The sequence below is a fragment of the Ceratotherium simum genome, chromosome 37 (assembly GCF_057802395.1).
Source record: "Ceratotherium simum simum isolate JZ-2026a chromosome 37, ASM5780239v1, whole genome shotgun sequence".
Classification (NCBI taxonomy): Eukaryota; Metazoa; Chordata; class Mammalia; order Perissodactyla; family Rhinocerotidae; genus Ceratotherium; species Ceratotherium simum.
Window position 1 is genome coordinate 24,311,673 of NC_141936.1, and position 27,780 is coordinate 24,339,452.

Here is a 27,780-nt window from a genome sequence, read left to right on the forward strand (position 1 = left end):
AAAGCATAATCACTGTCAAAGAATCTGTGAAAATGTATGCTCTGCAATTTTATTTGACCCTTTGGCTGCAGAAAGACTTTCCCCATGCTATGTGATTCAGCTTTGTGTCTTCCTGCAGCTTGGATTCGATTTAAAAAAAGTAGCCCAGTTCTTCTGCAGTTTGTTCTCCAACATCAAAATCAATCTCCTGTAATTCATCTAGTCTGTCATTAGGCGTCATTGTAAAGCTGTTTCTTCCAAACCCCTAGCAAAGATGCTGTCTCTAAATTCTTATCAAAATGAGCAAGAAAAAAAGACCCAGACACAAATAAATGAGCAGAAAGTTATTTTTTTTTTATTGGTAACGGGATGAGCGCTAAAATATATGTCCAAAGTATGTTTTAAAGCTAATTGTAAATGTTACCTGCTGGCATGTTTAACCAGATATTTACTGGTTTGGGACTATACGAGGCATTTTCAAGCCTTAGAGGGAATGCCCTCTGCAGTGGGATATGCTGACCGTCAAGACCACGTGAGAACGGTGCCGTCAGAGCCTCCGGAAAACAGACTCTCTCCATCCTGAGAAAACACGACTGTGTGAGCCTCACTCTCGTGGCCCATCAGTTTGTGAATCTGCCCTGATTTAAGATCCAGCAAATGGATAACCCCATTGCCACTCGCCTGAGCTAAAACTCGACCTGAGAGAGAGAGCAAGAAAGAGAGAGAGAGAGAATGACAAAGTTTTATTTCAAGCAGTCACAGTTTATAAGCAATGAAATACATAGTTTTGTGACAATTATATTTCAACAAACTCGTTTTATGTCAGTCATTAAATATGAATTAACTCCTGTCTGTATAGGAAATAATTCCCATCAGAATTAAGACATGTCAATGATTAGATTACAAACTTTTTTTAAAAAATGAGGTAAAACCTAATGTTCTACCTATTTTATATGTAGAGGTCATGAAATGCCCTGCTAGTCTCCTTATGTTTGAGATTAATAAATAATTTTGAGAAGATGAGATTGAAAACAACTAAGCAATGCAGTTTTCCTTTTCAAGTGAATTATATGTGAAAAAGTGTTAAAAAACATAAGCCTCAAAATGTATCTATGGCAAAGATATATATATATATATACACACACACAAGTAATGGATAATTCATATTTTAAAATTTGTATTATACTTCAAACTTGTTTATTATAATTATGATAAATCATTACTTAAAATGGTAATAATACACATTTATGCTTTAAAAATTGTGGCACTCATGAACTCAACACATCTTTTTGGAGTTGAAGTGAAAATAAATACTTCATTTAGGTTTTTTTGCTCTAATTTATAATTCAATATTCTGTTAAACTAAATTTTTGTTACATAAGAGAGCTAAATACAGCATAGAGTATTCTCATAATTTGTATATCATGTATTTTTGAGTGAATAATTTCCTTCAAGTGAAAAACAAATCAGCAATCCAATTCTAACTAATATTTTTATTAAAGAAGTCCAGTAGCAAACTATCAGGGAATTTGGAGGTAAATAAAAGCAATAGAATATGTTTATATAAGCTCAATAAATGGGGTAAATAAGAATAATAGTACTATCCATTGGATTATCTAATCTTACTTAGAAAGCATATTATCATTCCAGTAATAACTTTTAAAATTCATTAAACTCTTTCAATATGCTAGGTACTAGATTTAGTACCTGATGGGGATAATTCCATATAATCCTTACAATAATCCAATGATAAAGAAAATAATATTAACTCCATTACGTAGATGAAGAAAGAGAGGCTTGGAAAGGCTCTTGCTTAGGATGTAAACAAGTAACTTGCTTAGGATGACATCCCAGGTATAGAAAAATCTACCATTTAATCAGAAGCATTTTGAATCCAGAGCCTGGGCTTTTAGTCATTACATTTTCCACATCCAGCACAGCAATGTTATTAATGACGCCTTCTTGACAGATTTTAAGTAGGTGATATATTGTGAAAATAAAATTTGTCCATTTCACAATAAAAATTTCATAATGATATCACTATAAAAGTCACAGTGAAATATTTAATCACAAATTATACCCCAAATTGTCATGAATATCTCTAAAACAGTGAAAAGTTACACAAGTTAAGCTAACCATGATAAATACGGCCTATTTGCAAACCTTTATAACTCCCGGGCTTCTTCATCTAGAACAAAGCCTGACACAGCAAAGATCCTTAGGATGGATTAGAGTGTCCAAAGCAGCAGATGTGAATATTTATTATAAGCCATCGTTTACTAAGTCTTTGCTGACAGAGGCATTACATATGGATTTCACTTCCAGCCTCACTCTATAGACAATTGCTGTTTGTGACTTTCCTAAGAATCAAACTAATAACTTTTTTCTTATAGTCTTTATACCACAGCTAGGCAGGGAGTAAATACTATTTTCTATTTTTGAAACCAAACAGAATCAAAGCATATAAGGACAAAGGAAGGGATTAAACTTTAAACCATTATCTTTTGTCAAAGTTAAATCTGTAAAAATCATAATTGGACATATTTATGAAGGTTCTTGGTGATTTCTGAAAGTTTGTTCAATAAGATAGAGAAAATAATAACATTGGAACCTTATGATAGGATTATATAATCCAGCAGCACCATGCCTCAGTTGTTTCAAAAATCTGTCTTTTTGCTAGAACAGATGTGAGTTAGCAAGTTTGTGGTGAGGTTTTTCAGGTTTACTTGAACTCGTTTGCAGAAGATTGCAAGACTATGTATAAAACTAATTCCTAAAATGTATATAAATTTAAGATCATGTTAAACTTTAAGCATATTGGATTATTACATGGCATATAGTGTCTGAACTAAAAAATAGTTTTGCTGGGAATGGAGCAAAGAGTTTGCTGAACTCTTTCTAGGTTAGAAGATTTTCAAAATTACTTAGAGAATGTGTCAATTGCTACACTAGTATCTAGTTGGTGTGAAAGAGAGGTATCACTCAGAAAAAAAAATCACGATATGATTATTCGAGCATCTCTAGAAAGCAGAGTACTTACAAAGATGTGCATAGATATTTTTCTAAATACCCTGGTGATTGGCAATGAAAAATAAACCACAGTATGAATCATTTGTCATCCCAATGTCAGAGTCTTAATGATAAATTTAGGAAGAATAGAAAATTTATCTACCTCAAAACTTGGTCAATGGAATGAAATTTTGGTAGAAATTTTAAATAGGTAAAATTTTAAATAGCACCATGAGAATTTATGTAAAACTTCTACTAATAATGTTCACGTTAAACTAAATATACCTCTTTAAAATGTGAAATAAAAATAAATGATAAATTATATTTATACTTTAAACATTTTATTAAAATGTTATAAAAACAAAATATAACCAATATAATTGTAACATGTAATTCCTGAATAGATTAAAATGATATTTAGCATAGTATTTTACCAAGAATAATTATACCAAATTATGAATACATACATTCCACAAATATCACATAGATTGAAAGCATATGATTAAAAAACATAGAATAGTATAGTTTATCAACATTGATTTAAAAATAAAAATAGCCAAATTGATTCATAAAGGTATTTTAAAATAAAATACAAATATATATTTGAATATTATGTAAAAAAATGATTTGCTTCTTTTCTTTTGTTATCATTTAAGTTACTAGGATGTCCAAACTTTTCACAGACTGGGGAGAAGATTGATATAATTTTGTAATTGCTATTCTTTCATATAAATAGCTCAGTATCTATCCACAGCGAGTGATTATGACTATCTGTTCATTCACGTGTCTCTGAAAAACTTAATCAATACTCATTTTTATCTACCAAAGCTTCAGAATCTTTTCTTGTTGGTTAAATCAGTAGCTTTTTTGTTGACCAATGGGGTTTGAACGAGGATAACATGGGTTGTTATCCATTTTACTCTGTTAGATGAATTTGCCAACTTCATCTGGCTTAGAAGACAAGCGCTAAATTTCGCCTACCCTCAAAGTATTGCTCTGCAGTTAAATGAGCCAGCCAACCTTTAAAAATTAGCAGTTTTCTCAAATTTTAGTTCCAAATAAACTTATAACTTACTTAAGATGATATAGCTTGTTTACACTTTGTTTTAAAAAGCAATTTTTGGGGGCCTGCCCCGTGGCTTAGCCGTTAAGTGCGCCTGCTCCGCTGCTGGCAGCCTGGGTTCGGATCCCGGGCGTGCACCAACGCACTGCTTCTCCAGCCACGCTGAGGCTGTGTCCCACATACAGCAACTAGAAGGATGTGCAGCTATGACATACAACTATCTACCGGGGCTTTGGGGGAAAATAAATCAATAAATAAAATTATAAAAAAGCAATTTTTTGAAAAAAATAGGTCTAATCATATCTTGAGCGAAGTAGTCTTAATCAGATTTGGTATAAAAACTGGAATATTTGAATGTACTTAAATTTAAGCATCGTTAGCAACAGAATCTCTTGAAGTTTACAGGTTGAATTAGCCCATGGAAATCAAGTGGTAAAATTTTATCTGGGTGTACGTAATCACTTTGGAAAAGCCAACATAAATAGGAAACTCAATCTTATGCTAATAAAATGTGCAAATAAAATATTGGCGCTTTTTCAAATTAAAGAATTTTTACTTAATTTTAGATACAAATTCAATTTGATTTTGAGAGTACATACTTAGAATAGCCAAGAGTTATCTTGATCTTTTCAACACATACTTGCCTCCTAACCTAGACAAATTATTCTTCAGGTTAGGAATTCTGCATGCTGCCCATTATTGCAATAATTTTCACACTAATCATGAAACTTGACCTAATCATTGCTTAAACACATGCCTGTTGCAGCAGGAGTTGTGGTGTGATGTAAACAGGAGCCCAAAGACCCTTCTGATATTTTTTTAAAAAGAAAGAATATGAGCCCATTTCTTTGTCTTTCATCTCTACTGGAATGAGTTCATAGTAGCCATCATTTATTGAACATCTAAAGCTCCGCATGGTACCTGTCACCTCGCATGTTCTGCCTGCAACCCCATGAGGTAGATATTCGCCCTTTTTAGCTGATGAAGAATGACACTCAGAGAAGGCAAAGCTGGGATTTAATTGAAATCTTTATTATTCAAAAGTCTTGCTTCATTTATTGGCTTTAAAGTTTCTTTTATATATTAAGACTCAGATAAGTGTGACACTTTGGGGCTTCTCTATGAATGACACTGAATTTCCTAGGCAAATAGGCTCTTAAATTTAATGCTCATGTTAATCTCATAATCTTTTATTCTGTGTTGATTTTACTACTTCGTGAAACTCTGAAACTAAAACATCCATGTTCTTGCAGGAGTCATTCTTCATATATACATATACATATACATATATATACACACACACATATATATATATATATCCATTAATTCTTAAATACAAATTCTAGTACATATATTGTGCATACTAAAAATTATACCTAACTGATAACTCAAAAGACTCATGTTACACCCCTTCCTGTAACTTCCTAGTTCTTCCATTTCTATTTTGAATAATTTGTTTTCTCTGTTTTCCAGAATCCAAACTACAGTGACATTCATTTCTCACCTTTTCTCTCTCCCCATCCCCAATTCAAGTTCTATCCATTTTTCTTCACTACATTTCTATAATTTGCCCATTTCCCACTATGTCCACAATATTGAAAAGTCCTTATTTTTAGATGCTGGGACCATTGAAAAAGATACTCTAAATGATTTTTTTTGGTCATAATTTCTTTACTTTTAAACCTACCTATATTAATTCCTAAGGTGTTTCCTCAACTATGTCACTCCCATCTGAAATTACCATAAATTTGAGTAAAACAACAACAACAAAAAACACATCAGAAACAATGACAACACAGAGTCTCTTTACAACTCCGACATTCTCAGATTTTGTTTTAGATCCAATCATCTCATTTTACGAATAAAAGAGCCGAGATGAAGTGACTTGACCAAGGTAAGAAAACATATTCACGGCCATTGTAGAACCCGGTTAAAATAAGATCTTTGACTGAATAATGCCCTAGCATAACTTTTAAGACCACTACAATAGTACAAATTTGCATTTACTCACACATTACACTCTTACATGAACCCTCTGTTCTCCATCAAATGATTTGCCATTATTTCTTGAATATATTTTTCATTTCCTCACCTTTGGATTGTTGCTTATATTATTCCCTCTGGTGGAATATTTTCCTTAGCTGTCTCCATGCTCCCTCATCTTACCTTTCTAAGATAAATGAACTCATTTATTAAATTCCATTTCAAAATAACTTGCTTCACCAAGTTGGCATCCCTAGTGAAGAAGATCTTCCTCTTCTGAGCATTTATTGCATTTTGTTCATACCATTCATGTAGTAATAAGATGTCATAAATTATAGTTAACTATGTATTTGTAATTACTCAGGAACAGGGGTCATGTCATGTATTTTTGCATTTCTCCCAGCTTAGCACCCAGGCTATTGTAGTCAATACTCAGTGGTAATCGTAACAATTTTCACAACTACCTTTGTAGTCCTTATTATTTGCCAAGCACTGTTCTAAGCCCTTTACACACATTGTCTCATTTTGTCCTTACAGCAACTCTATGGGGTAGATATACACCTACACTATCCATTATAGCAGCCACCAATCTGTTGATTGAACACTTGAAATGCAGCTAGTGCAAACTGAAAAGTGCTGTAATTGTAAAATGCTCATCAGATTTTAAAGACTTACTATGAAAAAAGACTGTATTATATTTCATTAATAATGTTTATATTGATTACATATTGCAATGATACTATTTTGTATAATGAGTAAAATTATTTGAAAATTAATTTCACCTGTTTTTTAAAAAAATGTGGCTACCAAAAATTTAAAATTATATATATGGTTCACGTTATATTTTTATTGGACAGTGCTAGCACATATCCTGCTTCACAGAGGAGAAACATGAGGCTTAGAGAGATAAAAGCAACTTCTCCAAGGCCACACAGCTTATAAGTAGTGGCGTCTGGATTTGAGGCCTATATGACTCCAAAGCTCATGTTCTTATCTTCTACGTCATGCCCTAATACCTCTGGATGAAGTTTTATTGATTGGCTTAATGTTGTCTCTCCCACTGTGATTAAGCTGCCTTTAGTGAAATGCAACATGAGTCAGAGTAAACATCTCTTGGGTGTGCAGCTTCGGTTGCCAACTGAAGCTATGCTTGCTCCTAGGAATACTTTAAAATTAATTTCTCCTTAAGTACCATAAATATTTCAAAAATTTCATTTCTGTAGATACGCTAATGGCACTTATTGACTCACAGAATCTTACTGTACTATGAGCTTCCCGGGAATAAGTGAGAGACTCAGAAAAGCAGCTTTTATTCTTTTAGAGCTCAACGAGCTCATCCAGCGTACCCAGAATTCAACAGTGCCATAGTGAGCAGAAAAGATATCTCCACATTTTTAGGTGTTTTATACTAAGATGTTATAAAAATTTACCGTTTCTTTTTTGCTCTGGGGGAAACAAACCAGAATATATCATCCTTCTGATGCTCATGCTTTCAACATTGACTAACACCCCCTCAGACTCACCCTAATAGTATATGTGAATACAGTGAACATTTTATCCAATTCCTTACAATGATTTTTCATGAAAAGAGAAACCGTTCTTGTTTTGTTGAAAGATTTCAACTTCATTTCTTTTTGCATGAGAGACTCCTTCAGAATTAAAAAAAGATAAAATTAAACTATTAGATTGATAAAGTAAAATTATTTAAGGTAGAGAGATTGGGACCTCAATTGTCAATATGGCAATTCATATTCCCTAAAATTCCAAATAAAAAACATGAGATGAATGAGACCTTTTAATGAAGTAAAAATTGGTGATCAACTCATAATAAGGTACCGGTTCAGCACCACTTTTCATGGTAGTGTATTCACTGGCCAAAATAATGCTATTTTATAATGGAACATTCAGATAAGGAAAACAGGTAGTATAGGTTATAAAATTTACTAAATCTTGTTGAAAGGAATCTTTGATTATTTTTGTTACTGGAGGAATAATTCGCAACACAAGTTAATACATCAAGAGTTAGAAGTTGAGCTTCCTTAGAAAAGTCTTTAATCGATCTAATAATATTCACCCAATGAGCCATCAGTTAGCAGGCACTACTATCCAAGGCAACTGTGGATACATATATTGTTTAAGTCAAAGATGAATAGAGTCCTATTTAATGAACCTCATTAAATGTTATATCTCTTGAAACTGTCAACTTATGGTTGTTTAGAAAATTAGTTTAGAAGGTCTGCTTTTCTTATTATTCTATGTCTATACATTTAACACATATATTAGCAAAAAGGTCACAAAATTCACTTACATGTTTAATCATGTTACAAAAACATAGCTTTTCAGCAATACTATAAGTCAACAGTTGACTAAAACTATGCAGTTTTCTATCATTTATACCGTCACGAATAGCATTGTTCTGGATTAAATGCATGTGTTTGCATGAATAGAATTCTTTTATAAGAAATAGAAGGAGACTCAAAACTTTTACGTTTATTACAAATAATGAAAACGTGAATGAAATACATCATTACATTTCTCATTAAAACAACTTCAGTAATTTCTCATGATTATTCATGCTTTGATTAAATTTCTAGCAATATGTTCCCCCAAAGAAACAAAAACACCCATTTTACATTTCATTCAAATTAGTCTCATACACAGATCATAGGCAATTTGTTTATCACAAATACACAAAAATGAAGTCTAAAACAATCGTACACCATGTATGAAATAACAAATCAGAGAAGAGAAGCTTTGATCAATAAGGAAATGATTTTTGTACACATCAGAAACAATTTGAAGCAATTCTCTCGATCAATATAGATAGGCAGAAATGCTTCTCAGCATTTATTACCTGTGGAGAGCATTATTGATTAATTGTATCGATTTTTAGAATGCATGTGGAGAGGCATCTGTTGTTTCTTTAAAAGATGCCTCACAATGAAAAGTATCAAGAAACTACTTAGGTTTTGAGAATTTGCATTAATTGCTCAACCTGAGTCATTACTCAGAACTTCAAAAACACCATTGAAGGAGATGTGAGATTTGATTTAGTTTATTTTGCACCCTATTGCTGAGCAACACATTTCAGGAAAAAAAAAAAAATTACTTGGGAATTTAACTCGCCTAAGTGCTAGTAAAAATTTATAAACTTTTTCAGTATTTTTTACTATGTATACTCTTGCTAAAGGGTCTTAACTTTTCTCTTGTAGGTAGTACTGCTTGAACAAGGATTAATTTGTGTCAAACTGTAAATATAGGCTAAAAAATAAATGCATTTTAAATTTCTCTGAGTAGAAACTCATGTCATAAAAATGACAATAGAGACAGCAGGAAAACCTTCAATATCTTATTTTAGGACTCTAGTCAAGCAGATATACCTTATTTAGAATAGTTAATATGTTTAATGGATATAACTAAGAGGTTGAAGATAAAATCTACCATTACTTAAACTTGGTATGGAATGTTATTTACTAAACAAGTGAATTTTGCTCCACAGAGTATGTTTTATATGTTTTCCCTAAATAAAGTTTTAAACACAGTAATTACCTTTTGTCTTTCACAGGAAATCCACATGTTGTTTAGGAAGGCATTTCTTTGATACTGCAGAAATTCCTAAACTTTAGCAGGTGAATAAATCCAAGAATCAAAGTCTTTCCTTGGTAGGAACAGAACTTTTGGGCTTACTATACATAGTTTTTAAAATATTTTCCTCTATTAGGAGAGCATGAATGAATATCTTCTTGAACAGGTGCTTTCCTACATGAGCTGTCTTCTGGATATTACAGAAATCCCTTGTGAGATGCACCTAAAGTCCTAAAAATGTTCTAACTAATTATTGAATCTGTTTAGACTATCAACAACCACCTGCTTTCATTAGGAAATCCTTGTAGACCTATTTCCTAACTTGGTCTTCACCTATGCAGCTGATCAGTGTTGAAATAATATTTATTCACGGACTCCATGCACCTGGAGCTTTCCAAACATTTCAGAAGAGCTTTTGCTGATGTTAGAGGAAAATCTAGTTTCAGTTCAGTTGTGGGGATCGGATAAGCTATGGTAAAGTGTAGTTCACAGCAAATCATAGACTGTGATATTTTCTTCCCCATTGTTCATGAGTAGAGAAAGAACCTGAAGGCTTATATTTTATACCAAAAATAATTAAAACTTTAATTTTTATATTGTTATAAAATAATAAAACCACCTTTAGCATTTCTCATTTTTCACTATTTCAACCATAAAATTTATTGCATTTTAAGGCTCTAAAAGTCAGAGTTCTAATATTTGGGGGGTTTTTCTCCTCATGGACATTCGTGTCAGCACTAACTTCACTGTAAGGGAATCCTCTTTCTGAAGGTGGAGTTTTGTCTGCAGGGAAGAAAATACTGTCAGCTCCTGTTTGCTAATGTTGAGATGGTGAGTTATTCATAATTGCATCCTTATTTTTAGAACTTCATCTTTCCTACTCCAGGGCAACATTGTCCATTGGGTGAAAGTGGTTAAGTGATAAATCAGCATCACTACATCATTAATAGTTACAGTCAAAAAGATGCAAATGTGTGCTCATAGAATTATAGCCAAGATGATACTCCTTCCCCCAAAAAGAGGAAAATAATGGCTGGCATAGCAAATGCTCAAGTCCTGCGTGAGTTTAGAGCGGCTAAATAAATTAGTTTGAGGATAGTACAATCTGCTGGGTTTTAGAAAATCAAACTCTTTGAAATCATAGAGAGATTAGACCAAATTCCAAATCTTTCATAATTTATTACCTGAGGAAATACACAGACCTAACACCTAATTGATATGTTACCTTCAAGACGATTGAAGTGGTTGATCAAACCACTCGTTTCCATTTATTATCTATGTTTTCCTGAATATTTTCTATTATACTATGTAATCTTACAATCAAGTGTGAAGAAATCATTATTTTCGTTTTATAGATGAAAATATTGCATCATAGAGAAGTAAATTCTTCAAGATAACAGAGCTAGTGTTACAGCAAGAATGCCAACCCAAGATTGTCTATAAACTTCTTCTGTTCTATAGCCTGGGGAGAAAGGAAAGTCATTATGCCAGAAAGCTAAGCTAATTTGGCTGCTACATGAAGTGCTAAATAAATTTATATTCACTCATAATTCTGTGAAAGCATCTCTATGGAAATCTAAACTAATATTCTAGTATATTGTTTTCTGATGACCTGACTTTGTATCTCATAGAAAATTTAAAGCAACATGTGATTAGTTTGTTCTTTAATCAGTCTCTCCCCATCACACTTTCTCAATCCTACCCTCTTAATCTGGCACTCCACTTGTATCAAATGGGCTTTTGCTAAAAGATAGGAGATAATTTGGGGCTGGCCCCGTGGCTTAGCCGTTAACTGCACGCGCTCCGCTACTGGCTGCACCGACGCACCGTTTCTCCGGCCATGCTGAGGCTGCGTCCCACATACAGCAACTAGAAGGATGTGCAATTATGACATACAACTATCTACTGGGGCTTTGGGGGAAGAAAAAAAGGAGGAGGATTGGCAATAGATGTTAGCTCAGAGCCGGTCTTCCTCAGCAAAAAGAGGAGGATTAGCATGGATGTTAGCTCAGGGCTGATCTTCCTCACCAAAAAAAAAAAAAAAAAAAAAAAAATAGGAGACAATTTGAGATTAAGGGCACTGATGAATACTTGGGGTTAAAGTAATGAGACACAAATGATTTAGATATGTACATGAGGTGTAAAAATGGCAAAGTTGACATTGCAATTATTTTTTTAAAAAATAGAGTTTGACTTGTCTGAATTGATGGAATATTAGGACATTTTCAGTTGAAGCAAAAGATAATCAACTCAAAGTGGCAGAGAGAAAAAATATACATTTATCACATAGAAATACAAGTAGACTGACTCCAGAATAGTTAGACCAAGAGGTTGGCATGCTGCTGTCAGAGAGCTGTCTCTCTCAGTCTCTCAGTTCTTTCCACAGTGTGGATTCACGCTTAGTCAGGCACTCTCCACTTGATGGTCTTGGTAGGTTCAAATTCACAGCCTCCCAAATTCAAGGCCCATGGAAAGAGTACCTCTATTGCCCAACAGTTTCATATTGGGTAAAAAATGTCCCTCATTGGCTGGCTTGGATCATGTGCTTATCCCAGAACCAATTACTATGGCCTGCAGGTAGAAGGGTGTGATGGACCAGACCAGGGCTGAGAGCCCACTACAGTGATTGAGAGTACACAAGGAGAATTACCCAGAGGGAGATCAAGATGCTGTTATTTAAGAGGAATGGACACTTTGCATTGAAAAGAAAAATCTACTTCAGGTAGTCACTTCAGGTGTGCAAAACCAGAGACAATTTTTGCATTAAAGAAGAAAACAAACAAGAACAAGCCACATTCTGGGCCATTGAAACAATGCTTTCCTTTCCATTGTTTTTCCATTTGGCAATCCATCTCATTCCATCCTCTTGCCACCACAAGAACCTTATGCAAATAAACTGCATCTGGCTTTATGAAACCAGCAACAATTATTTTTTTAAAAAGTCTGCCCATGTTTGGGGTCCCTTGATTTGCAGTGAGGCTGTAAAATGCAGAAAAATCCCAAGGAAAACTGCAGGGAGGGTGGGGGTCAAAAGGGAATTACAGTTGCAAAGGAACAGAAAGAGTTGAACACCTATGTGACAAGCAATTTGTGTTTGGAAGTAAAAAATATTTCATAAGTTCAGGCCTCTTTTACATTAACTAGACACTATGGTCATTCATATCTGAATGGCATTCATACTCCAGATTCTACTCCCCAAAGAAACACCATCCCAAAAAGTCACATTCCTTTAAGTTAAATGGAGAATGAAATGATTATAATCTCTAAAGTTAGAAACATATATCATACTTTTCATAAGGCTTTCCTAATAATCTCAATATTTTCAAGGAAAAAAATAAGAAAGGTGTCTTTTTAAGGGTTCCTCTATCTAGGTTGATATATTTTAAGTTTTAGTGACAATCTTGCACATATTCAAAAGACCTTGATGTGGTTCTATAAAGAGTTCTGCATACTAAAAAACGTATTACTTCAGCTGTTTCTAAAACAAAGAGACCATTTTCGGAAACAAAGTATAAAAATAAAAAAAAGTTATTTTGTGAAGTCATTATCTTGAGAAACTATACTATTTTTGCTGTAGTCAGTGTTTAAACTTTAAAAATTTATTTCTTTGGAAATTGCTTCAAAATAAAACACATAGACTGTGAGGGGAAGAGATTGATGAAACAAAATTGACAAAATCTTGGTATTTTGAACCTAGGTGATGGTAAATGAGATTACACTGTTTTCTCTACTTTTCTGTATGTTTGGAAAATAATAAAGTTTTAAAAATATTAGTCACATAATGAGATTAACATCATTACTGTGTAGTCATTTCTTATATTTAGAACTAAAAAAATGTTTGAATATTGTCAAAGAGAAGTATAAAGTGTTCTAGAACTAGGTATATATACAATGTGTCTAAGTAATTACGTTGACACCTATAGAGCCAGATAGTGATAACTGAAGATACTAAATATAATAACATGTTAGAAAAACAAACTTACAACCAAGTTGAGTTTAATAGATCAGTTTTATTGTAATTAAAAAAATAAAATACATATCACTTAAGATATTACTAAATGCTGAAAAGTAGGTGCTCTGAATGTTTTTTTAGTCTATAATTCTTGTACATAATTCTGAATTAACATTCAAAACTAAGGTCTTTTCTAAATTGTGAACCATATCATATGATTTTAAATATTTAAAGTATTTAAATGAAATACTAAAATCTGTATATGGTATAGGGAGCAGTTCTTTACATAGTAGCAAACAGTTGATAATAATAAGCCATGCTGATATTAAAAAATAATCAGAGGTAAAGTAAAAATTAGATTTCTAAAATCATCACCGTGTAGCTCCAACTGGACTTAAGAAAAAGAAAAGAGAGTTTTATATGTAGATACAGCTTGAACTACGGAAACTAAAATGATACAAAGATTTTCATTAAAAAACTATTACCCATCATAACCATAAAGCAGATTCAAAACACAGAATGAATTTCTTGGCCCACACTCTCCGAACTGGCCAATGGTAGTGCCTGAATATGCCAGATAATTGTTCCACCATCTGCTTCCCATTGATTACATAGTCCTGGTGGTACATTTCCTATGACTGGAGAAAGATTCCATTAAAAAAAAATTAGACATGATTTGGACTTTCTAAATTAGGAATCTCTTCAAAATAGCACAATATTAGCCCTTTAAAACTTTTGTTAAAGCAAGTCTAATTTTTTTCTAGGAATTAATATCTTCAATATTTCTCATGTATAACATTTTCCTCTTTTTTTGTTTTTTTTTTTAACTTCATGTTATGAGTGTTGTAAAGCATGAGGGGTCTAAAATATTCCTAGTTTCAATCAAATGTATACACGCCTCTGAAGATATATAGGGTCACATTTAACCCTGCACACGAAACACATGCACATTTTGACTTAAATGATTCTAATTGATATGAATAGCAACTTACTGTACTAGATAACTATTTTGCAATTTTGGCAGAAATATTTATAAAAAATATTTTATTCTTTTCTTAGACCTCAAAAGACTAATTTTTATCTAGCATCTACTTAATCCAGTCAATATCTTACCTTTTATGTTCAGTATGCAGGGAACTAGTCAGAGAGAAAAAATGAACTTTTTTTTTTTCTTTTTTTTTTACCCAACTCTAGATATTCTTGAACCAAGCTTTTCCAGCTGGTGATAGAAAGGACATGGCAAGACAAAGTCAAATCTTGCATATTTCCATCAGGGGCTGCCAGCCAAAAAGCAGGGCATAATTAGAGGAAAAGTATATTATAACATTCAACCAAGACAGGGATAAGCTACAGTCAGTCATCTGAGATTTATGAAAATGTCCTTAAGCTAATTTCAAGAAGAGAGATTGGAAGACTGCTTCTGTACAAGATATTTGCATTTTAAATTAATTTTAATTTTTGAGGAAATATATGACATGATTAAAGAAATCAACAAGTTCTATAGGCTTATAATGAAAAATAAAACTTTTCTGCCCTAAATCCTCTCACATCACACAGGCCCATTCCCAGAAGCACCTATTTTAAATCTTAAGCTGCTGCTTTTGATATTTGCTTCCAGATTGGACAATATGTGACACTGCTTTTTCTTAATGTATCAATTTCAGACATTTTCTATGGAATTCTTATTAAGGGAGAATATTAGACTTAGAGAATTACACCCATTTCTCGTCTCTCCACCCTTCCAACTAGCTTAGCTCACAATTCTAGGCTCAGTATTGACAAATTCGGTAGTGACATTATTATGACATCTATCCATATGGTTCACTGTTGAGCCACTTAGGATACTCTGATTATATAGCCCTTGCTGTACAAACTTACTTCCCATATTTTTTTCCCCTTTCTTGTTTGTTTTTTTCTATACCTAACACTAATCACTACTAAACTTTTCTCTAGAATTATAAAACTTCTTTCAACATTATTCTCCTCATGGATAAATGCATCAAGTTTATTTTTAGATCCTATTTCTTGGAGACCATACCTCCAAACAAGAGCTGGGTTGCATAGGAAAATCACATCTTCTGGGGGTTCCTGAGAAAAAGTGTGTATGGGGAATAAAATCCTGAGAGTGGGAGGCAGACTGACATTTTCATTGTGTGAGTCTCAAATGTCAGTGTCTGTAGGCATTTCCTTTGGGTCCTGTTCAGTTTCTCCAGCAAAGAATCCTGACTGGTGGCCTGTGTTCCAGGAGCTGGATGAGAAGGGAGGAGAGAATCTTCATAAAAATCCCTGTTTTGTGCTCAATTTTGTGCCCTGTGTTCCTGACGCCAGGTCTCCATCTGATTCAACTTTTCTGGAGAACACACCGCCTTTCTCTTGAGGGTTGTGGTTCAGAGGGGTAGTTGCTGGTTGAGCAGGTTTGGAAAGAAGATCTAAGGCATCTAACTGCTCTTTATATAAACGTGTCAGATCCATGCCTCCTCCCTAAATTCTTTATAGCAGGTGACATCAATTTCAGAATCATTGGGGAGCTTTATGGTGCAAATTTGCTCATTCATATTGACGTTTTCCCTTTTCTAGGCACTGGGATCCCCGCTTCCTCCACTTTGCCAAGCCATTTACCCCTCCTCCATCTGTTTTCCATTGATGTCTCTAGCCCATTGTGGTGTCCCGTCCTTTGTCTTTGTGTATTTATACCCATTTCCTTCTTTACTGTCATTGTAGTGGGCCTCTGGCATTTAATTTACCATATTTAATACATTCTCCAATGTGATATTTACATTTTGGTGGATTAAAAAGTGGTGCTAATTTTCCCATCTATATTCTATTCAATAAATTAGGTAATTTAAATTTTAAGTATGTACTTTTTAAAATTATTTGATAAGATATTAAGAAATATTGATTTTAAGTGAGAAAGATGAAACCCCAAAATACTTTTATTTTTCCCTACTTGACCTTTATCCTCACAGTTGTTTTACATGTATTAACCTATCTATGCCTGAAAATCATCCTAATGATTATCCGAATATTACAGAAGAGGAAATTAAACCCACAGAGCTTAAGGAAACTGCCTTGTGCCACATATTTAGTCAGTAGTAGGGCCAACACTCACACCAAGAAGTTTGGGTCCTTGTATGGAACCACAAAAGAACACAAATAGCCAAAGTAATCTTGAGGAAGAAGAACAAAGTTGGAGGCATCATATTTCCTGATTTCAAACTATATTACAAAGCTATAGTAGTCAAAACAATATGGTATTGGCATAAAACCTGACACATAGATCAATGGAACAGAATAGAAAGCCTAGAAAAAAACCCATGCATATATGGTCAATCAATCTATGACAAAGGAGCCAATAATACTCAATGAGGAAAGAATATTCTCTTCGATAAATGGTGTTAGGAAAACTGGACCCCTATCTTACATCATATGCAAAAATCAACTCAAAATAGATTAAAGACTTGCACATAAGACCTGAAACCATAAAACTCTTAGAAGAAGATATACAAGATAAGTTCCTTGAAATCAGCCTTGGCAAAGAGTTTTTAGATTTGACACCAAAAGCAAGGGCAACAAAAGCAAAAATCAACAAGTGGGACTACATCAAACTAAAAAGCTTTTTCATAGCAAAGGAAATCATCAACAAAATGAAAAGACAACCTATGGAATGGGAGAAAATATTTGCAATTCATCTATTTGATAACAGGTTAATGCCAAAAGTATATAAAAAACTCATACAACTCTATAGCAAATAAACAAACAATCCCATTAAAAAATGGGCAGAGGAATTGAATAGACATTTTTCCAAAGAAGACATACAAATGGCCAACAGGTATATAAAAAGGTGCTTAACATCACTAATCATCAGGGAAATGCAAATCAAAGCCACCATGAGATATAACTTCACACTTATAAGAATGACTATCATCAAAAGGACAAGAAATAACAAACTTTGGGAGCAAGCAGAGAAAAGGAAACCCTGTGCACTGTTGGTGGGAATGTAAATTGGTGCAGCCACTATGAAAAACGGTATGGATATTCCTCAAAAAATTAAAAATGGAACTACCATATGATCCAGCAATTCCACTTCTGGGTATATATCCGAAGGAAATGAAATCATTATCTTGAAGAGATAGCTGCACTCCCATATTTATTGCATCATTATTTACAATAGCCAAGACATTGAAACAACCTCAGTATCCATTGACGGCTGGATGGATAAAGAAAGTGTGATACATCTATATCTATTTCTCTCTCTATATATATATCACAAAATATATATACAAAGAATATATTATTCAGCCATAAAAGAGAAAGATATCCTGCCATTTGTGACAATATGGATGGACCTTGAGGGTATTATGCTGAGTGAAATAAGTCAGACAGACAAAGACAAATACTGTGTGATCTGACTTATATGTGGAACCTTAAAACCAAACAAAACCTAACTCATAGAAACAGAGAGGAGATTGATGGTTGCCAGAGGGTGGGGCTGGAGAAATGTGGGGTAAATGGGTGAAGATGGTCAAAAAATACAAACTTCCAGTTATATGATCGATAAGTTCTGGGGATGTAATGTATAGCATGGCAACTGTAGTTAATAATACTGTATTGTATATTTGAAAGTTGCTAGGAGAGTAGATCTTAAAAATTCTCATCACAAAAAGAAATTTTGTAATTTGTAACTATGCATGGTGATGGATGTTAACTAGACTTATTGCGGCGATCATTTCACAATGTATATATATATATGAAATCATGTTGTATACCTTAAACTAATACAATATTATATGCCAATTATATCTCAATAAAACTGGGGGGGATATAAATAGATAGGTAGATAAATAGGTAGGTAGGTAGGTAGGTATATAGGTAGGTAGATAGACAGAAAGAGAAATAGAAATTCCTGGGTCAAAAAAAAAGTTAGGGTCTAAGATCTCTGCTCCTTACTATACGCATACAGCCTGTTTAAGCTCAAGTCATGGTTTTGTGATCTTTAATGTGATAATAGTGTCCTCTACAGCCCTTAAGAGCTCTCAAGAACCACCATGTCTAAAACCACAGATATCTAATCAAGTACCCTCCTCAGCCAATTGATCACTACCTCAAGAATATCTCTGGCCTTTGCTCTGCACTTTCTTCAAGGCTACTTTCTCATGGAGCATTCCTTGTCTGTGCCTATTAGTTTCATATGTGGGTTTATCTCTTTTGCCAAGCCTCCTATAGATTGGCAGCTCAATTTTGGACCATCATTTTGAATCTGCTCTGCCTCTCGTTGGAACTGTGCTTTTGGTAACTTTCCCCTTGGACCCATACATTCTATCTAGTTGGACATTAGCACCATCACCAACACTCCCCTCTAGAACCAATGTTGTATTCCCTGACCACCACCTGCCCCTCCCATTTCTTTGGGGAGGGGAATGACAATGCTCTGTCGTTCTAATTGGATGGTATTGGATTTTAACTGCCCCTTCCAATTATATTTTTAGTGATATTTAATTCAGCATTCAGAATATGACTGTTTTTAACCAATTTATTCTCAAAGTGAGCCTGAGATAAAATGGGAGCTGGGTGGTGTAGAAGAATAGTCACTTGTTTGGCTATCCAGGAAGCCAAGTTTAATTTTAGCCTTGAGAGAATTTAAAATCATTATAATTAGATGAGTATTAAAGCCCACAAGTGAAAAGGACTCTTTTTTTTTTTAAAGCATACCCATTCATTTAGCATCAATTCACAACTGGCAGTTCATTCTCCCAAATGCTCTATCACTGAGCATGCATACAGAGAGTAAAACATTTCTGGAGGAGTTCAAGTAACTTGGAAGTAGGTCATTGCTGGAGATGTGATATGGACACTGTAATTAACGTGAATAGCTATAGAAATGAAAGAAATATAAAATTTACATGTATTTGTGGAGAGGAAGATTATACTGTTTCATACATTTTACTTATGGTACAAAATAATGGGATAGTTGGTTTAGAATGATTGCAGGGTAACCTGCACATAGTGTTGAGCTTCAATACAAATGTTGGGTAATAACCATTCTGAGCTTGGGTTCCAAGGTTAATTTGAAGTAGACTCCAAAAAATGAGGCAAGCACTTCACAGTCACTTCAAAATTCAGCATAAGTTCTGCTTCAGTCCAGACTAATGCCCTGATTGAAGAATGCAAATGATATGATGGTCTGAGGTATCTTGAAAAACAGATGAGAAAATGCAACTAGCAGTTTAGTCTCCTACCCCTTGCAAAGAACTAAAAGGTGTCTTTGTAAGATTTAGAAGAAACCAGATTCAAAAATGGGCTTTGGAATTTCTAGTAGAAAATGAAAACAAAGACCCTTCTTTTAACATAAGCATGTTATTGTCAACAGTGGCGTCTCTACTAAGCTTGTTCTCTTACCCAAACACTCCTATTACTGTCATCTCTCAGGTTTGTCATACTCACCACCCTGACAGTACAAACAGTCCACTGTAAAATCTCTCAAAGAGACCAGTTGATTTCCTACATCTCTGACACATGCTGCTGTTTAATATCAGCCTGTCAGAACACCTAAGAGAAAGGCCTCTGCTCTCATGCTTGGAGTTGAGGCTGGGACCACCATCGCACACACTGTAATCATTAGCCTTATGCTGCTGTAAAGTTCTGCCTTTTGGAACCATGGGTTCTTGTGCTGGAAAATGCTGTTGGCATAAATCTATCATGCAAGTTAGATTGCACATATTTTGGTGGAACTAGTTATTTTGAAAAACATTTTTTTCTGCTGTGAATTTGCTTTAATTTCTTCTTATGATAAGTTGTTTTGAACTGTGTATTGGATTTTCCTCTGCCACAATCGAGTGGTACCTGCATAGACGTCGAACGCAATATTTTTGGCTTAACTTGTCTTGATTACTGTCTATTCTTGCAGGTTATATATGCCTCTGCATTCATCTTAAGTTTGTCTTATCTAAGAAGGAATGTTCCTCTTGGTTTCAAAATGTGATTTAAGTAATTTCAGAGTGATATACTGGGCAGTCTTTTATTCACCAAAGATGGTTTTCCTGGCACCCCATTGATAGGCCATTGAGCTGTCACGTTCTCTCTTCTTATCTGGTTCTCTTGTGACGTGTTTATGGAAGACCTGGGGAGCAGTCTATTAATATAAGAGATGTTCTTATAGAATAATTTGGCTAATTTTGTAGCAAATATAATAGAACTTCTAAAGCCAGTACATGTGATCTATATAGTCACCTTGAGGGGGGGATGTGGACTTATCCCAAATACAATTATAGAATACCTTCTTCAGAATGTCTTCAGAGTGTACAGCAGCAAATGTTTTTATTCCCTACTTAGTAAAGTTTATTTTAGTATTTGAAATTAAAAAGTTGCACATCACCATAATAATTAAAATAAACAAAAGCATCTAAAATAAAAATGATGAACACACATACACCCCCCCACATACACACACTCCACACCTTTCTTTAACACCTCCTTAACTCCTTGATGAGGCTGATTTTAATAATTTGGTTTGTATATCATTCCATAGTTTTCATCTGCTCTTAAAATATATATATATATCGTATAGCAGCTTTAACTTTGTTTTAGGAGAATGTGAGATCATATATATTCTTTAACCTGTTCTTTTCCCCTTAACAATATATCACGAGCATGGGCACGTTTATTGTGAAATAAATGAACTGGGAATATCAGGGCTCTCACTTGCATGGGCCCCTTCCAAAGCCCTGGGAGGGAAAAGTCCTAGAAGATTTTTAAATTCATAAATCTGTATTTTTTTTTTCCTTAAAGAGGGCCTCTGGCCTTTTATGTTCCAGGCTCCACAAAGTCTGGATCTATTCCTGAGCTTGAACATCTTTCTAGGCCAGTGGATCTGGAATATGTATATTCTTTTTGTTCTAGCCTTCTCACAAATGCGAATCTCTCCAACAGGAAAGAATTGCCAAATATACAAAGAAATACGTATAAGGATCATTGTAGCATTTTTAAAGAATATGGCAAAAATCTGTCTTTTCATCACTTGGAGAGAAGTTAAAAAATTATGGTACAACCACATTTTGGAATACAGTCATGTGCTACATAATGACATTTCGGTCGACGATGGGCTGCATATACGACAATGGTCCCATAAGATTAGTACAATATAGCCTAGCTGTGTAATAGGCTGTACCATCTAGGTTTGTGAAAGTACACCCTATGATGTTTGCACAATGACGAAATCACCTAGTGATGCATTTCTCAGAAAGTATTCTCATTGTTAAGTGAGACGTGACCGTATAGCATGTGCTTTTCATTTTTTTTTTTTTTTTAATTTTCCCCCCAAAGCCCCAGTAGATAGTTGTATGTCATAGTTGCACATCCTTCTAGTTGCTGTATGTGGGACGCGGCCTCAGCATGGCCGGAGAAGCAGTGTGTCGGTGTACGCCCGGGATCCCAACCAGCAGCGGAGCGCGCACACTTAAATGCTAAGCCGTGGGGCCGGCCCTCATTTTTTCAATTGAGGTAACTTTGGTTTATAACATTATATAAATTTCCAGTGCACATCATTATATTTCAAATTCTGTATAAACTACATCATGTTCACCACCAAAAGTCTAGTTCCCATCATCATCATACAAATGTCCCCCTTTACCACTTTTGCCCTTCCCCTTCCCCTCTGATAACCACCAATCTGTTCTCTGTATCTATGTGTTTGTTGTAATTTTCTACATATGAGTAAAATCATATGGTATTTGTCTGTCTCCATCTCACTTATTTTTCTTAGCATAGTATACTCAAGGTCCATCAATGTTGTGGCAAATGGCAAGATTTCATCTTTTTTATGGCTGAGTAGTATTCCATTATATGTATGTATGTATATATATGTGTATAATACACACATATATATATATACACACCACATATGCTTTATCCATTCATCTGTAGATGGACACTTAGGTTGTTTCCAGTTCTTGGCTCTTGTGAGTAATGCTGTAATGAACATAGGGGTACACATATCTTTTCAAATTAGTGTTTTTGTGTTCTTTGGATAAGTACCCAGAAGTGGAATACCTTCATCATTTGGTAGTTCTATTATTACTTTTTTGAGGAATCTCCACACTGTTTTCCATAGTGGCTGCACCAATTTACATTCTCACCAGCAGTGTACAAGTGTTCCCTTTTCTCCACATCCTCTCCAACACTTGTTATCTCTTGTCTTTTTAATAATAGTGATTCTGACAGGTGTGAGGTGATATCTCATTATAGTTTTGATTTGCATTTCCCTAATAATTAGTGATATTGAACATCTTTTCATGTGCCTGTTGTCCATTTATATATTTTCTTTGGAAAAATATCTGTTCAGATCCTCTGCCCATTTTTCAATCAGGTTGTTTTGTCTTTGATGAGTGGTATGAGTTCTTTATACAATTTGGATATTAACCCCTTATCAGATATATGATTTACAAATATCTTCTCCAAATTGGCAGGCTGTCTTTTTGTTTTGTTGGTGTTTTGCTTGTTTTGTTTGATGGTTTCCTTTGCCATGCAGAAGATATTTAGCCTGATGTAGTCCCATTTGTTTATTTTTGCTTTTGTTTCCCTTGCCTGAGGAGACATGATATTCCACAAGATACTGCTAAGACAGATGTCAAAGAGGATACTACCTATGTTTTCTTCTAGAAGTTTTATTGTTTCAAGTCTTGTGTTCAAGTCTTTAATCCATTTTGAGTTAATTTTTGTCTATAGTGTAAGATAGTGGTCTACTTTCATTCTTTTGCACGTGGCTGTCCAGTTTTCCCAAAACCATTTATTGAAGAGACTTTCCTTTTTCCATTGTATGTTCTTGGATCATTTGTCCAAAATTAGCTGTCCACAGATGTGTGGGTTTACTTCTGGTTTTCAATTCTGTTCCATTGATCTGTGTGTCTGTTTTTTTGCCAGTACCAGGGTATTTTGATTAGTATAGCTTTGTGGTATATTTTGAAATCAGGGAGTATCATACGTCCAGCTTTCTTCTTTTTTCTCAGGATTGCTTTGGCTATATGGGTTCCTTTGTTTTTCCATATAAACTTTAAGATTCTTTGTTCTATTTCCATGAAAAATGTTTTGATAGGAATTACATTGAATCTTAGATTGGTTTAGGTAATATGGATATTTTAACTATGTTAATTCTTCTCATCCATGAGCACAGAATATCTTTCCATTTCTTTGTGTATCCTTTGATTTCTTTCAGCAATGTCTTATAGTTTTCATTGTATAGATCTTTCACCTCTTTGGTTAAATTTTTTCCTAGATATTTTGTTTTTTTTTTGGTTGCAATTGTAAATGGGATTGTATTCTTGATTTCTCTTTCTACTAGTTCATTGTTATTGTATAGAAATGCAACAGATATTTTTTGTGAGGAAGATTAGCCCTGAGCAAACACTGTTGCCAATCCTTCTTTTTTTGCTGAGGAAGATTGGCCCTGAGCTAACATCTGTGCTCATCTTCCTCCACTTTATATGTGGGATGCCTGCCACAGCATGGCTTGATAAGCAGTGCATAGGTCAGCGCACGGGATGCGAAGCTGTGAACCTCAGGCCGCCGAAGCAGAGCACACGAACTTAAACACTATACCACCAGGTCAGCCCCAAATGCAACAGATTTTTGTATTTGATTTTGTACCCTGCAACTTTAACGTATTAGTTTATTATTTCCAATAGTTTTTTGGTGGATTCTTTAGGGTCTTCTACATATAAAATTGTGTCATTCACAAATAGTGACAATTTTACTTCTTTTCCAATTTGGATAATTTTTTTTGTTTTTCTTGCCTGATTGCTCTGGCTAAGACTTCCAAACTATGTCAAATAAGAGTGGCTAGAGTGGGCGTCCTTGTCTGGTTCCTGTTCTTAAAGGAATAGCTTTCAGTTTTTCACCATTGAGTATGATATTAACTGTGGGTTTGTCATATATGGCCTTTTTTACATTGAAATCCATTCCTTCTATAACCAGTTTATTGAGAGTTTTTATCATAAGTGGATGTTGAATCTTGTCAAATGCTTTATCTACATCTCTTGAGATGATCATGTGATTTTTATTGTTCATTTTGTTAATGTAGTTTATCACATTGGTTGATTTGCAGATATTGCACCATCCTTGTATGGTGGAATAAATCCCACTTGGTCATGGGGTATGATCCTTTTAATGTATTGTTGCATTTGATTTGCTAATATTTTGTTGACAATATTTTTGCATCTATGTTCATTGGTGATATTGACCTGTACTTTTCTTTTTTTGTGTCATCCTCATCTGATTTTGGTACCATGGTAATGTTGGCCTCGTAAAATGAGTTAGGAAGCATCTGGTTCTCTTCAATTTTTTGGAAGAGTTTGAGAAGGCTAGGTATTAAGTCTTCTTTGAATGTTTGGTAGAATTCACCAGGGAAGGTTTCTTGTCCTGGACTTTCGTTTTTTGGGAAGTTTTGATTACTGTTTCAATCTCTTTACTTGTGATTGTTCTATTCAGATTCTCTATTTCTTCTTGATTCAGTTTTGGGACGTTGTATGATTCTAAGAATTTATCCATTTCTTCTAAGTTACCCAATTTGTTGGTGTATAGATTTCCATAGTATTCTCTACAATCTTTTTTATTTCTGTGGTATCCATCGTAATTTCTCCTCTTTTGTTTCTGATTTTATTTATTTGGGCCCTGTTTTTCTTGGTCAGTCTAGCTAAAGGTTCAAATTTTGTTGATCTTTTCAAAGAAGCAACTCTTAGTTTCATCTTTTCTATTGTCTTTCTAATCTCTATTTCATTTATTTCTGCTCTGATTTTTATTAATTCCTTCCTTCTACTGACTTTGGGCCTTGTTCTTCCTTTCTCTAGTTCCTTTAGGTGTAATGTTACATTGTTTATTTGAGATTTTTGAGACATTAGTTATGTATTCTTGATAGATTGTCCCTTTTATCATTATATAGTATCCATTTTTGTCTCCTGTTACCTTTTTTGGCTTAGAGTCTATTTTGTCTGATATAAATACGGCTATCTTCTCTTTTGGTTGCCATTTGCTTGAAGTATCATCTTCCATCCCTTCACCTCGAGACCGTGTTTGTCTTTAAAGCTGAGATGGGTCTCCTGGAGGCAACATATTGTTGGGTCTTGCTTTTTAATCCACTCAGGCACTCTGTGTCTTTTGATTGGTGAATTAAATCCATTTATATTTAGAGTGACTACTGATATGTGAAGACTGAATATTGCCATTTTATCTTTTGTTTTCTGATTGTTCTATATTTTCATTGTTTCTTTTTCCTTGTGTTTCTGCCTGTCATTTCAGTTTGGTGGTTTTCTGTGATGCGTTTCCCAGATTCCTCTTTTTTATGTTTTGTGCCTCTTCTCTGAATTTTTGTTTTGTGGTTACCATCAGGTTTGTATAAAAGCTCTCATAGATGAGATAGTCCTTTTTCTGCTGATAGCATCTTATCTTCATTTGCCTATTTCCTCTTCTCCTTCTGTTTTTGTTGTCACAAATTACTCCTTTTTGTGTTGTGAGTTTGTTACCAAATTGAAGTAGTTATAGTTATTTTTAATGTTTCCTTTCCCCTTAACCTTTATGTTATAATTAAGTGTTTCTGAACCTGTTCTGATATAGAGTTGCAATTTTCTGATTCTGTCTGTCTATTTATCACCTTACTCAAAGCTTTGCATACGTTTGGCTTTTCATTTCAGGTAGGAGGGCTCCTTTCAACATTTCTTGCAAGGCAGGTCTAGTGGCGATGAACTCCCTCAGCTTTTGTTGTTTGTCTGGGAAAGAATTTATTTCTCCTTCATATTTGAAAATAACTTTGCTGGATAGAGTATTCTTGGCTGACAGTTTTTATCTTTCAACATTTTGAATATATCAACCCACTCTCTCCTGGTCTGTAGAGTTTCTGCTGAGAAATCTGCTGATAGCCTAATGGGAATTCCCTTGTAGGTTATTTTTTTTCTCTTGGCTGCCTTTAATGTCCTTTCTTTGTCATTGACTTTTGACAGTTTCATTATCTTGTGTCTTGGAGAAGGTCTTTTGCATTGATATAACTGGGGGTTCTGTTACCTTCATGGATTTGTACAACCAGTTCCTTTCCCAGGTTTGGGAAGTTCTCAGCAATTATTTCTTTAAATAAGCTCTCTGCTCCCTTCTCTCTCTTCTTCTTCTAGGATACTCATTATCCTTATGTTCTCCCTTCTAATGGAGTTGAATAATTCTTGTAACATTTCTACATTTAAAAACATGTTAGTTCTCTCTCCTCTCCTACCTGCATCATTTCTAGGTTTCTATCTTTGAGCTCGCTAATTCTCTCTTTGAGCATGCTCTATTTCCACTGCTCTCTAATGCATTCTTCATCTCATTTATTGAGTTCTTCAGCTTCAGAATTTCTGTTTGGTTCTTTTTTAGAGTTTCAATCTCTTTGGTAAAGTATTCCTCTTTCACTGATTTTCATTCCTGAACTCATTGTACTACTTTCCTGAGTTTTCTTTTGGTTCATTTTCTTCATGACAGCTATTTTGAATTTTTTATCAGTTAGATCACAGTCTTCCATGACTTTAGGCTTGGTTTCTGCAGAATTGTGATCTTCTTTTTGTGATGCTGTCTTATGGTGGCTTTTTGCGGTGCTTGCTGAGTTATTTCTCTGCCAGTGCATTTGTCATAGCAAATACTTTTCTTACTTAGGTATAGCTAGCTTTGTTCATTTTGACTCAAACTTTTCAGCTGGTTGGAGATTAGAGGCCTTTCTTTTGTTTTTCAGTAGGTGGTGCTATGGCACTAGTTTTTGGGTTTTCTGAGCTGCCTCTGGCTATATTTGAGGATCTGAATGTTCCACCTTCCACTGCTTCTATTTGGGGTGTTGCTGGTACTCTCATCATTGCTGCCTGCACCTCTGGGGGTCACTGATGCCTTGCTGTTGCCTGTGTCACTGTAGTCGCTGGCTTCACTGCTGGGGGTACAGGGATTGCTGATGACTCTGCCACGTCTGGGATCACCTGGGTTGAAAGCTCCACTGCTGTGGCGGGGGGAGGGGATGATAGAGTGGGAACCGAGTTCCCACAGCACCACCTCTGCTGTTGTGTGTTACCTTGTGGCCACAAGTGCAGTTGAGATGTCAAAGTCCTGTGTGCATGTCTGCTGTTGCTACCAGGTTCTGAGGCATGGCTGGGGGCCTGGGATCATGGGGCTTTGCCTCCTCTGGTGCTCCACTCCCCATGGCTGCAGGTGCTGC

At 34.7% G+C, this 27,780-nt stretch overlaps 1 protein-coding gene across 5 annotated transcripts in view; it reads right to left on the bottom strand.

Annotated features, from left to right (window-relative positions):
- Positions 1 to 318: 318 nt before the first annotated feature.
- LOC106800079 (sperm-associated antigen 16 protein-like) overlaps positions 319 to 27,780 on the bottom strand; it is a 780,587-nt gene continuing 753,125 nt past the window's right edge. For all 5 annotated transcript variants that reach the window (XM_087424871.1, XM_087424872.1, XM_087424874.1 and 2 more), the window contains one exon: positions 319 to 677. In XM_087424871.1, the coding sequence (XP_087280997.1) occupies positions 502 to 677 (176 nt within the window). In that variant the 3' untranslated portion in view covers positions 319 to 501. The remainder of the gene's footprint in view (positions 678 to 27,780) is intronic.